Raw genomic sequence first — 15738 nt, 5'->3', positions numbered from 1 at the left:
CTGGGCCAGCTGCCTTGCAAGCAAGTTCCTTTAACCATTGAGCCATCTTCCTAACCCCTTCTCTTGTAGCCTGTTATTGTCAGTTCATTGTATTACATCCAGTACTCACCATAGCTATTTTTTGTTTTCTTTATTTTGGAACTCCAGGTGCATGTGCTACCATGTGCATCTGGCTTATGTGGGTTCTGAGGAGTTGATCCTGGGTCCTTAGGCTTCACAGGCAAGTGCCTTAAACACTAAGCCATCTCTAGCACGTAGCCAGTTTTTATCATGGAAAGTTTTTCTTTGTATTTATTTTATTTTATTTTGTTTTTTCAAGGTATGGTTTCACCCTAGTCTAGGCTGACCTGGAATTCACTCTGTATTCTCAGGGTGGCCTTGAACTCACGGTGATCCTCCTACCTCTGCCTCCCGAGTGCTGGGATTAAAGGCGTGCACCACCACGCTTGGCTTCTTTCTCTTTATTTTTATGAGGGACAATTTTGAATGGGTATAGTAGTTTGGATTGACAGCTTTGATCTTTTAATGTTTGAAATACTTCATTCCAAGTCTTTCTGGCATTTAGCCTTTCCATTTAAAAGTAGGATGCTATTCTAATGTTTTGCTAATGAGCTATTTCTATGTTGCTGCTTTTAATTACTGTTTGCTTGTGTTTAGTGTTGTAACTATAATGTGACATGGGGAGTTTCTTTTCTAATCTTGTTTAATTGGTGTTCTGTATGTCTCTTGTGCCTGAATGCATCTGTCTTTTGTAAGGTTTGGAAATTTTTCTTCAGTAAGTTTTTAATATTTTATTAGGTAGAAAGAGGGAGACAGATATAGAGGAAGGAAAGAAGGAAGGGAGGAAGGGAGGGAGGGAGGGAGAGAGGAAGGGACCAATGGAGGAAGGGCACACCAAGGCCTCTAGCCACTGCAAACAAACTCCAGATGCATATACTACTTTGGTATCTGGCTTTATGTGAGTACTAGGGAATTGAACCCTGGCCACCAAACTTACCAAGGAAGCACCTTTAAACACTGAACCTCCTCTGTAGTCCTTCTTCTGTAATTTTATTGAAAATATTTTCTATGCCACTGACCTGAAGTTCTTCTTGTATGACCTCATGAAAGTATTTGTTTTATGGGATCCCACATTTTTCTCAAGTTCCATATGATTTATTTGAACATGTCATTGATTTGGGCCTCTTGTTCTTTTTCTTCTCCTTTGTCCTCAAATAGTGATATTCTTGTCCTCTTTATGGTATTCTGTTGGTATGGCTTTCCTGGGAGCTTTTTAATTGAGTTATTTATTTTTGACTTTGTTTTGCTTTTCAGTGTCCCTATCTCTTCATTGAGTTCCACTTTTATTTCTTGGTTTGACTTTCTCATTACATTTAGTTGATTGCTTGTGTTTTCTTGACATTTGTTCATTTCTTATACATTTATTTAGATGCCTTATAGAGTTCTTTTTAGTTGATTGCTTGAACTGTCTTGCATTTCATTGAGGTTTCCTCAAACACTCTTTTTAAGTGTGTTGTATATATTTATAATAATTGTGTTTCAGAATTCTTTGTCTGAAATATCCATGCATATACTATATATACATCACACACACTACATGCACACATGCCAAAGGGGAAAAAAAAAAGTTACTTCATTATCTTTTACAATTTATAAAGTATTGCTAAAAATGTTTTTTTTTTTTTTTAAGCCCATTTCCTTTGCAACTCCAAGAGAAGATCCTTAGCACCTCACAATGGTTTACAGTATGGAATGCCAGAATTATTGCTAGATAAAGGGCAGGCCAAATCTTCAAGTGAAATAAATTATTCTTCCTGGATACAAATATTTTGATTATAATTTTCTTACTAAAATTTATGTATTTTTAAAGCAGAAAGCATAATACTCTTTTCTCACCTTTATTGTTTATATATAATTATGTAACTCCTTAACCATGATGTGTGAATAATTTACTTCATTCTCATGACAACCTTTGAATAAGGCATATGATCCTCTTTTTATAGATAAGGAAGGGCTGGAGAGATGGCTTAGCTGTTAAGGTGCTTGCCTGAGAAGCCAAAGAACCCAGGTTTGATTCCCCAGGACCTATGTAAACCAGTTGCACAAGGTGGCATATGTGTCTGGAGTTTGTTTCAGTGGCTGAAGGTCCTGACATACCCATTCTATCTCTATCTGCCTCTCACTCTCTCAAACAAATAAGATAAAATATAGATAAGGAAATGAAAGTCCAACTCTGTATCTTTGTATCTTCTTGCTTGGATCACATTTCAAGTCTGGTTGGAATGTTTTCCTTTAAGCCTTTGTGTCTTTACAGAAAATGATAATACTAAGGTTATTGTGAAGAGAAATGTGACTGAGTACATTTAAACTCTCTTGAACTACACTTGTACAAAGCAAGTTCTCAAGTAGTTGTTAGTTCACGATATATGTTTAGATTGTTCATGCTTCTAAATAAATGTCTACTTTTGTTATTGCTTGTTGGTTTTTCTGTGTAATTCTGTATCCTCTGCATTTATTTCTTTTCCCTGTATAGGAATAGTGGCATGCAACAAAGGAAGTCAATTAGCTTTATTGGCCCTGTAAAAACAAATGCACTGAAAGGACATGGTAGTGCAAATCAGAGCAGAATAGGCATCTCCAAAACTATAATTACTTTGCCTGAAATGAAGACGGTAGAAAAAATGAATATTCCCAGCAACAAGACAATACAGGTAATTTTTGTGAGAATTTTGAATTTGTGTATCCATGAAAAGCTTGATCATTTTTTAAAATTTTTAATTTTTTTATTAACAACTTCCATGATTATAAAAAATACCTCATGGTAATACCCCCCCCCCCCCACTTAACCCTTTGAAACTCCACTCTCCATCATACCCCCTTCCCATCTCAATCAGTCTCTCTTTTGCTTTTGATGTCTTGATCTTTTCCTCCTCTTATGATGGTCTTATGCAGGTAATGCTAGGCACTGTGAGGCCATGGATATCTAGGCCATTTTGTGTCTGGAGGGAGCATGTTGTATGGAGTTCTGCCCTTCTTTTGGCTCTTACACTCTTTCCGCCACCTCTTCTGCATTAGAACCTGAGCCTTGGAAGGTGTGATACAGATATTGGTCATTTTTTTGATTCTTTTTTGAAATAGGGCTTCATATAGCCCAGATTGTCCTCTTAATTCATTACATAGCTACGGCTAACCTTAAACACCTGATCCTCCTGCCTTCACTTCCTAAGTGCTGGGATTACCATCTAGGTTGTATAATGTTCAGTGACATATGTAGTATATGATGTTCAATGACAAAATTACCCTATGTTTAACAGACTATATAGCCCCTTTTCGAGCACTGCACACACACACACACACACACACACACACATATACATATATGCATATACATACATACATATATATATATCTCCTATAAATAAGGTTTCTAATGTATGCATAGTTAAATTTTAAAGCATAAAATTACCAATTTTAAATATTTTATTTATTTGAGAGAAGGAGGGAGAGAGAGTGAGGAGGAGGCAAATAGAGAGAGAGCATAGGCCTCTAGCCACTGCAAATGAACTCCAAACTAATGCACCACCTCATGCATCTGGCTTACATGGGTACTGGGAAATGAAACCTGGGCCCTTAGTCTTTGCCTGCAAGTGCCTCAACCATTAAGCAATCTCTCCAGCCCCAAACTACCAGTTTTTATATTTACCTTATATGAAAACATTATGCTCAGTATTTTCCTACTAATTTATAGCACTTGTTTTAAACCATGTCTTGTTAGTTATTTCATTTAAATAATAATTTTCTGCAGGTACTGGATATGAATGGAGTTGATGTTACCCCCCGGCCTCTTTATCATCCAGATCCACTTTCGGGTACCGCCAAGCCAAATAAACTATTGACATCACAAGAAGGATCACTTGGATCAGACTTTATTTCCTCTTATAGCCTGTATCAGAACACAGTAAATCCTAGTATGTTAGGACAGTTTACAAGGTGGAGTATATTGTTCTTTAGTTATTTTATATCATATATTGTCATTCTGTGTATATTACATACATATATCACATAATTTTCTAATCTCCCATCTTCAATCTATTGGAGTATGTCATGTCTGTTCCTCATGCTGTAATTCTATGCTGAGCTAGCTCTTCATGGCTTCAGAGTTCCTGCACATTGACTCCAAAACTTTTTAAAAGTTTTTTTTAGCATTTTATTTATTATTTATTTATGTAGAGAAAGAAAGAGGCAGATTATATATATGTATGTATGTATATTATGTATGTATAAATAAATAAATATATATATGTGTGTGTGTGTGTGTGTGTGTACATGACAGAGAGAGAGAGAGAGAGTGGGCACACCAGGTCCTCTACTATTGCAAATGAACTCTGGACACATATGCCACTTTGTGCATCTGGCTTTATGTATAGGTACTGGGGAATTGAACTCAGGTCTTTCGACTTTGCAGGCAAGCAACTTAACCACTGAGACATCACTCCAGCCCTCCAAAACTTTTATGAGATGTGTATATATTTTACTTCAGATTTCCCAAGGAACCAGAAGAAGGGGTTAATATCACATACATTGATTAAAAATTCCCATTAGGCATTTTTCCTCAGTTTCTTTATTTTTTAAAAAATTTATTTATTTATTTGAGAGAGACAGACACAGAGAGAAAGAGGCAGATATATATATAGAGAGAGAATGGCGTGCCAGGGCTTCCAGCCATTGCAAATGAACTCCAGATGCATGCACCACCTTGGGCATCTGGCTAATGTGGCTCCTGAGGAGTCGATCCTTGAACCAGGGTCGTTAGGCTTCACAGGCAAGTGCTTAACCACTAAGCCATCTCTCCAGCCAGTTTCTTCATTTTTGTTCAGCCTTTTTATCTTTCATTTCATAACAGGGTGTGGCTTTTCCCACCCTATGTTTCTATAAAAATCTATATTCTAGGTTTTGTTTCTTTGTTAAAGTGCAGAGCAGTTATATACTGATGTAGAGTCTCCTTCCATATCTGCACACAGAAGGCATATGAATGCAGATGAAACCAAGGTTCTTCCAATAAACTTGACCCACTCCTGGTGGGCACTTGAAGCCATAAACATAAAAAGAAATGTGTAGATCATGGACTGCTATTAATATCTTGCATTTAAGAACATTTATTTTTGCACTCTTCCATTGATTTTCTGTTGTGTGTATGTCTTTTAAAATTAAAATTTTAGAGTACCTTTATAAAATTGGACAAATCATATTAAGATGAGATTTGAACAATGGGCAGAAATCAGGTAAAAGAAAGGAAGAGCATTGTCCTAGGATAAATCTTAAGTGAGAAAACTCTAAGGTCGAGGAACTAAAAAACCAACAACAAAATGATAAGAGTAATAAGGAAGAGGAGAAGTCTGAGGAGGTAGCTATGTTTAGATTTTTGTCCTAAATGCATTGGGAAAACATTGGTTAGGCATGGATTTGATGTGTCCTTACTAGACGAGTGTTTTTAAAGAACATTTAAAAACAATATTTAAAGTAACTTTATTTTGATCTCTGTTGCTTATGATTATAGCATATTTGATTTGTCTATCTGATAATATAATTTAAGTATTTATTCCCATAAACATGTTAAGTGAGTAATGTTGATCACTTTTAAAGGTCAGTTTTAGGAAGCAGTTCAGTTTCTAAGTCAAGCGTATCAACAACTGAATCAATAACAGAGGACCTAGAAGAACCATCTTATAAAAGAGAAAGGCTGGCTAGTTTTACAGGTAATAAAAATACACTTTTGTCTTTAATTTTAGTTTCAGTATTTTGCAGTGATATTTACTTGTACTCTCCTACCCCCACTCATTTAATGAGATTATCATATGTTTGTAAGACCTAGGTCACTTTGTTGTGATCTGTATAGTGTTATAGGATCCTTCCTTTTCTTACTTAGGCTTGAAGATATGAGAAAGAACTGGTATGTATTTCAGTGGCAGACTGCGTACCTAATATGTACAAGGCCCTGGGTTTGGTTCTCACTCCTCCTATCTAAGAGAAACTTTTCTAGTAATTCCTACATAGCTCCTCCACAAGTCTGCATTTGGAAGTCATCATTCTTTTACTTCAATTTGCCAACAGATAATAAGTATAGTGGCTAAGTAAACCATGTGCTATTTGTGAAGTAAACAAATGCTTAGATTTTTGTCCCACGTACCATTCTTCAATGTACAAAAGAGGATTTATAGGCTGGAGAGAAGGCTTAGCAGTTAAGGCATTTGCCTGCAAAGCCAAAGGATCCTGGTTCGCTTACCCAGGACTCCACCCAGTGGCTGGAGGCCCTGGTGCACCCATTCTCTTTCTCTCTGTCTCTCTCCCTCTCTTTCTAAAATAAATTAAAAAATAAAAATATCCACTAAAATTAAAAAAGAGGATTTTTAGAGAAATAACCTATTTGGTTTGGAAATGTACAAGATGAATTAGAAAATGTTTGGACAAAACTGTACAAAAGGGACACAGAAGCCATTAGAGAGCCTCTTAGCCAAAGGCAGAATAATTTTAACAAAAAAGTAGCAGTATAGAAATAGCTTCTAATCCATCTCATAAAATAAATGTCTGAGTCTATACTTAAATAGCAATTAGAAAGGCAAAGATAAAAAATAAACTTCTGTAAAAAATCTAAATATATAGATTTTTTTCTCTCAAGGTGTAGCTTCACTCCCTATCCTGGTAACCTTCAGAGTGTAGTGTATGAAGGGGAAAGGGAAGAATAAAACCAGAAACTGGACAAAACAACCTCAGCCACTTGGTCAAAGTTAGTGTTTGATAAATTATGTTGATGGCATTGATATGAGATGAGCACAATACTGTAGTCTTCCAGAAACCTACAGCCTATGTCTAGCTTTAGGAAAACCTAAATTGAAGCAAAATGTATGACCAGCAGTCCTTCAACAGGCAAAGTGAGAAGCTGTCAAACTGCTAATAGTCTAGAAAGAAAATAGGCATGATTGAATGTGCTATCTTAATGAATATGCTGGAATAGAAAAATAACAGTTCTCAAATGACATTAGAAACAGGAAGCTGGAATAAATACTTCAGATGATAAAGTATCTATACTGGTTCATTGCTTGTGCTAGGCATACTACAGTAACACATACCTTGCTTGTACTAGGTGTACCATGCTAACGTTTTCATTACTTGTACCAGGTGTACCATAGTAATGTTTAAAGTAGGGAAAGATGATATAAATGGTACAGGAACTCTAACATGTGTTAACTTTTTAAATATATATTTTATTTCTTATTATTAGATATGGACTTGTTTTGTATGTAAACATCACATGTTGGTATCATCCTTTCCCTCCTTCCTCCCTGCCCCTTTTCTGAAAAGGCCTTCCTCATTGGGGATGCAGGTCAATCCCATGGGTGTCGTGGGTCATGCATTATGGAGCAGCAGTCAGTTATGGGGGAGAGGCAATGTCTCTGTGCAAAATGTCCCAACTTGTGGCTCTAGCAATCATTCTGCACCCTCTTCTGCAAGATTCCCTGAGCTGTGCTGGGAACATTTTATTTTATTTTATTTTATTTATTTTTATTTATTTCACAAGAAAGAGGGAGGGAGAATGGGCATGACAAGGCCTCTAGTTACCACAAATGAGCTCCAGATGCGTGCGCTACCTTGAGCATCTGGCTTATGTGGGACCTGGAGAATCAAACCTGGGTCCTTTGGCTTTGCAGGCAAGTGCCTTAACCACTAAGCCATCTCTCCACCCATGCTGGGAACACTTTAAGTCTACTTCAGTGATGGGTACTTAGGAGCATCATGATATCTGGTTTGGTAGGTATTGAGTGTCCTCAGTATCTTTCTCCATCATCCTTGTGCTGATAACAGCTTAACTGAGTGTGCAGCATTCTTGCTCATTTCCTTAGTTCCTCTGTGGTTTCAGCTGAGGCTGGGGTGGCATGCGCTAGGTCCTTTATCTCCTTAAGTCCAGTTCCCATCTGAAAAAGAGAAGCAGATTCTCCAATGGAGAGCGAAGTTAACACCAGTTAAATGGGATAGCCATTATTAATTTAGAGAGAAATATAAGGGTTTAGATACTTTTATAGTGTAAGGTTAGTGGGAGCTTGGCAATGGTAAGCAGAATCATTATCTGGATATGATTCTGACTTCTTTCCCAGTTCCAGATATGGTTACCTTTCTGCTGAGTGGATCTGTTAGCCAATCCAAGAGCAGTTGGTTACCCACCATGGCTGTGTGCCACTATTGCACTTGTATGAGCATCATGTCAGATTTTTTGCTTCTGAGTTGTTTAGACTTTGAGTTGCTTGGACAGATGTTGGCCACTTTTCCATGGTAGCTCATGTAGTTCCTTCCAGCACTTGATGGGCTATTTATCTGAGGACTGGCTCTCCTCTGGATTCCAATTAGTTGTCTCCATGGTCTCTGCCAACCACATATGTTCTCTTCAGCAGTAGGATCTTACCATTAACCTCTGGTGGGTAATGAAGTGCTCTGACAGAAGCCTATCTTGTTTGTTTTGGGAGATCTAGTAGGTCTCTCTGCTCTGTAGCTCATTGTGGATGTAGACCACATCCTGGTAGGAATTACAGGCCAGCACCAAGGGAAAAGAAACAAGCAAAATCCAGAGAAGAGAAACAGGAGAAATTTGAGGTTAGGTTTCATCTCACTCTCACCAGGTCCTTTCGATTCAGGTGTTCCCTCTAAGGTCCTGTTGACGGTTCAACCTTTTAGTCTGATTTCTGGGATATAGGATTCTATGGTACCAGTTCAATTTGGGTTCAGATTTTATGCCCCCCCCCCTTTTTCTTCCCCCAAGCCCTGCCCCCCCTATTGTCCAAGCTTCAAGATGCTATTCAGTTATGTCAGCAACTTGAGCTGATCCAGGTTAGGAATTGCAGATGAGTGTGATCATGCGATTGTGTTTCTGTGAGTTCACTTAAAATGATCTGTCCCATGTTCAACCATTTTTCTACAAATTTCAGTGTTTCTTTTTTCCTTACTACTGAGTAGAATTCCATCATGTAGATATACCACATCTTGGTTATTCATTTATCCAATGATGAGCACCTGGGTTGATTACAGTTTTTAGCTATTATGAATTGAGCAGCTCTAAACATGGTTGAGCAAAAATCTCTCTGAACTGAGAAGTGGAGCTTTTAGGTAAATGCCCAGTAAGGGAATAACAGGTCTGCTGGTAACTCTATATTCATCCTTTTCAGGAGTCTCTAAATTGATTTCTCCAGTGGTTATACCAGCTTACATTCCCACCAACAGTGAATGAGGGTTTCTATTTCTCCTTGCCAACATTTGTTTTTATTTGATTTTTTAATGTTTGCTATCCTTACTGAGGAAGGCAGAATCTCATAGTTGTTTTAATTTGCATTTCCTTAATGGTTAAGGATGTTGAACATTTTCTTAAGTGTGTGTTAGTCATTTGTAATTCTTCCACTGAGAACTCCCTATTTATTTCTGTGCCCCCCTTATGGAGTGGTTGGATATTTTTATTGTTTTTTTTTTTTTTGAGTTCCTTGTAGATTATAGATATTAGGCTCTGTCAGTGTTATAGCTGGCAAAGATTTTCTCCCATTCAGTGAGTACTCTATTGGCTCTGTTTATGGTATTTTTGTGTGTGCAAAAGCTTTTTAATTTCATGAGCTCTCGTTGGTTGAGTGCTTGTTTAATTTCCTTGGCTACTGGAGTTTTGTTCAGGAAGTCTTTTCCCAGTCCTATATTGTAGAGTGTGCTTCCTATTTTCTCTTCCACTTGTTGAAGTGTTTCCGGTCTTATATTGAGGTCTTTAATCCATTTGGACTTGATTTTTTTTTTTTTTTGTATGGCGAAATGAGTGGGTCTAATTTCATTTTTCTACATATGGTCATACAATTTGTCCAGCACCATGGGTTGAAGATGCTGTCTTTCTCCAGCCTACATTATTGGCATTTTTTTTTCACTTTTTTTTTTTTGTTTGTTTTTTTGAGGTAGGTTCTCACTCCAGCTGACCTGGAATTCACTATGGAGTCTCAGGGTGGCTTCGAACTCATGGCGATCCTCCTACCTCTGCCTCCTGAGTGCTGGGTGGGATTAAAGGTGAGTGCCACCATGCCCAGCCTTATTGGCACATTTTTGAAGATCAAGTAGCTATAGTTACTTGCCCTAAAAGTCTGGCTCTTCAGTTCTGTTTCAGTGGTCTATTTTTCTGTTTTTATTCCAATACCATGCTGTTTTTGTGACTATGGCTTTGTAATATAGCTTTGTATTAGGTATGGTGATACCACCAGAGTTGTTTCTTTAGCTGAAGATATGTTTGGATATATGAGGCCTTCTGCCATTCCATATGAATTTTGAGATCATTTTTTCAGTCTCCATGAAGAATGATATTGGTTTTTTCATTGGTATTGTGTTAAATCTGTATACTGCGTTTTGTAGAATTGTCATTTTCACAATATTAATTCTATCTATCCAGGAACATGGCAGGTCCTTCCATCTTCTTAAGTCCTCCTATGTTTCTTTCTTGAGTATTATGTTTTTATTACATAGTTCTTTCACATACTTTGCTAGTATTTAATTTTTTGTTGTTACTGAAATGGGACAGTCTCACTGGTTTCTTTCCCTCTATATTTGTCCTTTGCATATAGAAAAGCTCCTGATTTTGTGCATTGATTTTGTATTCTGCCACTGTGCTGAAGGAATTTATTGCCTTTAGATGTTTTGGGATGGAGACTTTCTGATCATTTATACATAAGATCATGTCATCTGCAAATAGGGCTAACTTCTTCCTTTCCAATTTGAATCCCTTTTATTTCTTTCTCCTGTCTTATTGCTTGGGCTAGTACTTCTATTACTATGTTGATGTGGAGTGGTGAGAGTTGGCACCCCTGTCTTGTTCCCGATCTCAGTGGGAACTCCTTGAGTTTTTCCCCTATTACAATTATTTGGGCTTTAGGAGCTTTATATATAGCCTTTATTGTGTTGAGATATAAACTGTCTATGCCTATTCTTTCCAGTGTTTTGATCATGAAGTGGTGTTATAGTTTTTCAAAGGCCTTCTCTGCATCAATTGAGATGATCATGTGGTTTTTATGATTCAGTTTATTTATGTGGTGAATTTCATTGACTGATTTCCTTATGTTCAACCATCCCTACATACCTGGGATGAAGCCTACCTGATCAAGGTGGGTAATGCTTTTGATGTCTTGTTGAATTTGGTTTGGAAGGATTTTGTTCAGGAACTTTGCATGTAAGTTCATTAGGGATATAGGCCTATAATTTTCTTTTCTTGTTGCATCTGTCTGGTTTTGGTATTAAAGGAGTCATGGAGGATTCCCTGGTCTCTGCAGAATAGTTTCGGAAAAATTGGTTTCAATTTTTCTATGAAGGTTTGATAGAATTCACCTGAGAAGCCATCTGGTCCTGGACTTTTCTTTTTGGAGAGGTTTTTGATTAGCTTTTCAATCTTGATGGATGTGATAGTTTTGTTTAGGAGATCAATCTGTTCTGAGTTTAGTTTGGGTAGGTGGTATGTGTCTAGGAATTCATCCATTTCTTCCAGATTATTTAATTTTGTGGAGTAGAGGTTTTGGAAGTATGCTCTGATGATTCTTACAACTTCATTGATATAGTGATCTCTCCTTTTTCATTTCTGATCATTCAAATCTAGGAATTTTACAATTTCTTTTTGAATTCTTGCATGACCTATTCATTATTTAAAAGTATGTTGTTTAGTCTCCAGGAGTTGGTGGCATTCTTGATGTATCTCTTGTTGATTTCTAGCTTTAAAGCATTGTGATCTGACATGGTGCAGGAAGTTACTTCAGTTTTACTGACGTTATGAAGGCATGCTTGATGGCCTAACATATGGTCAATTTTGGAGAAGATTCTGTGGGCTTTTGAGAATAATGTGTATTCTTTAGAGTTGGGGTAGAATGTTCTGTAGACATCCCTAAGATCTAGTTGATCTGTGATGTTGTTGAGCTCTATTATTTCCCTGTTGATTTTCTGCTTGGATGATCTATCTATTGATGATAGTGGAGTATTGAAGTCTCCAACTATGATGGTGTTGGTATTTATTTCTGTTTTATTGTTGAATAGATTTTGTTTTATAAACTGTGGTGCCCATGTGTTTGGGGCAAATATGTTTATGATTGTGATGTGCTCATGTTGGTTCATTCCCTTGATGAGTAAGAAGTGACCTTGTTTGTCCTTTTTGATTACATTTGATTTGAAGTCTATTTTATCAGATATTAATATAGTAACACCTGCTTGTTTTTTTTTTTTTTATTTCTGTTTGCTTGGAATGCCATTTTCCAATCTTTCACCTTAAGGCAGCATCTATCTTTAGTGGTGAGGTGGGTTTCTTGAAGACAGCAGATAGAAGGGTCCAGTCTTTTGATCCATCCTGATAGACTGTATCTTTTGATGGGTGAGTTAAGACCATTAATATTTAAGGTTATTACTGTGAGGTTTGAATGAATCCCTGCCATGATGAGGTGTTTTATGTGATTTGGTGCTTACTTGTGTTATGTACTGTTTTGATCCTGTTATATTTTGGTTATTGTGATCCTCTTCTTGTTGGCTCCTAAGATTTGTTTTTGACTGTTCTGTGTGGAATAATCCCTGAAGTATTCTCTCTAAGTTTGGGTTTGTGTTCATATAATTATAGAGTTGATTTTTTCATGGAAAGTTTTTCTTTCACCACCCCTTATGAGGGATACTTTTTCTGGGTAAAGTATCTTGGGTTTGAAACCATAGTTTTTCAGACTTTGATGTGTTCTATTCGAGGCCCTTCAGGCTTATAGGGTTTCAGTTGAGAAATCTGAAGTTATTCTAATGGGATTGCCTTTGTATGTTATGAATTGCTTCTCTCTTGCTGCTTTTAACATTCCCTCTTTGTTTTTATTGTTAAAGGTTTTAACTATGATGTGTTTTGGAGAGTTTCTTTTTTGGTCCTGCCTGTTTGGTGTTCTGTGGGCTTCTTGTATCTGGATGGGCCTCTGTTTTGCAAGATTCTAAAAATTTTCTTCAATAATTTTGTTGAGTATGTTTTCTATGCCAGCGATCTCAATTTCCTCTCCTTTTCATATGCCCATGATCTGGATGTCTGGTTGTTTTAGAGTGTCCTACAGTTCCCTTGTTTTCTGTTCACTTGATTTTTTGAACTTTGAGTTTTGGGCCTCCCAGTCAATTTCTTCTGTTCTATCTTTCAGGTCAGAGGTTCTGTCTTCTACATGAGTAACTCTGTTGGTGAGGGGTTATAGAGAGGTTTTCATAAATTCTATTTGATTTTTGTTTTCTATTGTGATGTTTTGTATAGGGTTCATGTCTTTTTTGAGGTATGATTTCAATTCGAATTCTGATTTTCTTGAATCCTTCATTCTTGCATCTGATCAAATCTTCATTAAGTTTCAGCAACCAATTGTTGAGGTCGTTCATTTCTTGACCTACCTTTAATTTATTCATATCTGTTTGGAGGGTTTTTCTTCCATTAAGTTAAGCCTACTGTCAAAAGCTGAATGCTCTAGGTGATGATTCTGTTCAATTTCATTGATACAATTGTTGGTTCTTTGATAGTTTGCTTCAAGATCAGAGATTTTTTTATCAGGGTATTATTGGTTGCTGTGTTTTCATTTTGGGGATGAATTTCTGTTGATTTCATTTGAGGGCTATGTAGTAGGACTATACATCCTTGGTGCACATCTCTCAGTTTTCTGACTTTTAATGACTTTTTTGCATTGTTGTCTACCCACTCTTTATTTTATTGAGGAGGAAGCCAGTTTGTGTCATTTGGCCTGTTCACCCTCTGACTCAGGTGAACCAGGATGTTGGTATTCAATGTCCAGGCAAGATACCAGAGCAAAAGGCCTGGTTCCACAGCTCACACAAGAGTCAGGCCTCCCTGAGCAAGGCACAATGGGACCTACCAGGACCAGGGGACTAGGAGGAATAAGGGAACAGGGATCTGGCCTACTTTGTGCTGAGCCCTCCAGGACATGGACCAGAATGGAGGTGGGAGGAGCCCATACACTGACAGGGCAGGAAACTCAGACCTGTGCTGTGGGAGGGGACCAGAAATGGATCTGGCCTACTCACTCCAGACTACTGAGCCCACCCTCACACTGTCTGCCCAGGGAACTCAGACCCTGGCGGTGGGAGGGGACAGAAATGGGTCTGGCCTACTGGCCTGCTGGCCTACTGACCTACTGACTCCAGACTGCCTCACTGCCCACACATTTATGACCAAGGGAACTCAGACCCAGGCCGTAGGAGTGGGGAGAAATGGGTCCAGCAGACTGCAGTGCCTGCCCACACACTAACTGCGCCAGGAACTCAGACCCATGCTATCTTATTAACTTTTTTTGTACATCTAGAATTGTTATAAACTAATATTATTAGTTTCTTTTATATAATAAAAATCTTTAATAAGACATGAATAGTTCTGATAAGCACAGTTTTGCCGAGAAGAAACTTTCTCAGTAGTATCACACTTGGCCCCATAATCCCTATCATTACTGTGGAATACTTGTACTGGGATGCCCTTTGAGTTAGGACTATAAGTATGATGGTAAGCTAGAACTGATACCTATAATCAACAAAGTAGATGGTTTTGGGGCTTTTGGATTTAGAGAGGTTTAAACCGACTGCTATATAAAGACACCTTCAGTGTATGACTCATCCTAGTATGCTGTAGGTAGAAAGGTGCAAACTAGCAGATGACTTATGTGTTTTAGACTTACGTGTTATGAAGGCAACACCTGAAATAATCATAACAAAAGAAGACCTGGAAAAGAATATAGAGATAATTCTTACAGAGACGGAAACATTGAGATTTTTTGACCTGCCAACAGTCATGATCTCTGTTGAATCTGAAGAAGCTGAGAAAATAACGTATGTATAGCTCAGTCATCCACATTGCTTCTATAATTCAAATGCTGAATCATGAGTTCTTATTTCTATGAAGTATCCTTAGAGATTTCTGGATACACATGAGGATATATGTGTTTTTGTAATACATTCCCCATTAAATGATATGGAAGTGTTTATATTGTATGTTATTCTTTTTCTATGAGAAAAGCCCATAGATTTAGTATATCGTTATAATCAGTTGCACTTCTGAAGAAGGAAGAATTGTGGCCAGCAGGTACAGTCAAGAATGTGAGATTATGGTGTCTTTCTCATACATTTGTGTGACTGTAGTCAATATGTCACTAGCAGTTTTGAATGTTTTCATCCCAAAGGAATAAATGTTTGAGGTGAATGATATGTTAATTACCATGATTTAATCAAAACAATGTAGACTTGTCTCCAAACTATACCTCTGAAATATGTACAATTATTTATCAATTAAAAATAAATTAGACCAAGAGATAACACTTCAACAAGTATTTTAATTACTTTTATGCATACTAGGAAATATAGAAAAATAAATGAACTTACTCCATTAAAGTAGGATTTTCTTTCTCTTAATAAATATGAGTGTAATTCTTATATACATTTGAATGCTTTGTTGTTAGGTTGAGAAAATTAAGGATGGTTGTATCTGATTGGAGTTAGCTTTTTATCTTTTATTATTTTGTAATCCCACTTTTCATCTCTGAACATTTTTTTTTTCACTGGCTTGCTCTGTCCAAAATTAATAGTTACTACAGTACTAAAACAGGGCATTATCCCTACATAAAATACAGCATTTTGTAAAATTACATTTTAAAATAAGTATATTATAGGGGCTGGAGAAATGGCTCAGGAGTTAAA

General features: G+C 37.1%; 1 protein-coding gene across 2 annotated transcripts in view; it reads left to right on the top strand.

Annotated features, from left to right (window-relative positions):
• The window catches only part of Dnai4 (dynein axonemal intermediate chain 4), a 207911-nt gene that overhangs the window by 32913 nt on the left and 159260 nt on the right, over positions 1 to 15738 (top strand). For both annotated transcript variants that reach the window (XM_045151138.1, XM_045151139.1), the window contains exons 2-5: positions 2534 to 2711; positions 3806 to 3990; positions 5644 to 5756; positions 14718 to 14874. In XM_045151138.1, the coding sequence (XP_045007073.1) occupies positions 2534 to 2711; positions 3806 to 3990; positions 5644 to 5756; positions 14718 to 14874 (633 nt within the window). The remainder of the gene's footprint in view (positions 1 to 2533; positions 2712 to 3805; positions 3991 to 5643; positions 5757 to 14717; positions 14875 to 15738) is intronic.

Source organism: Jaculus jaculus, chromosome 5, assembly GCF_020740685.1.
Source record: "Jaculus jaculus isolate mJacJac1 chromosome 5, mJacJac1.mat.Y.cur, whole genome shotgun sequence".
Lineage (NCBI taxonomy): Eukaryota > Metazoa > Chordata > Mammalia > Rodentia > Dipodidae > Jaculus > Jaculus jaculus.
Note: the sequence above shows the minus strand (reverse complement) of the source record. Positions and strands in the feature narration are given on the sequence as shown.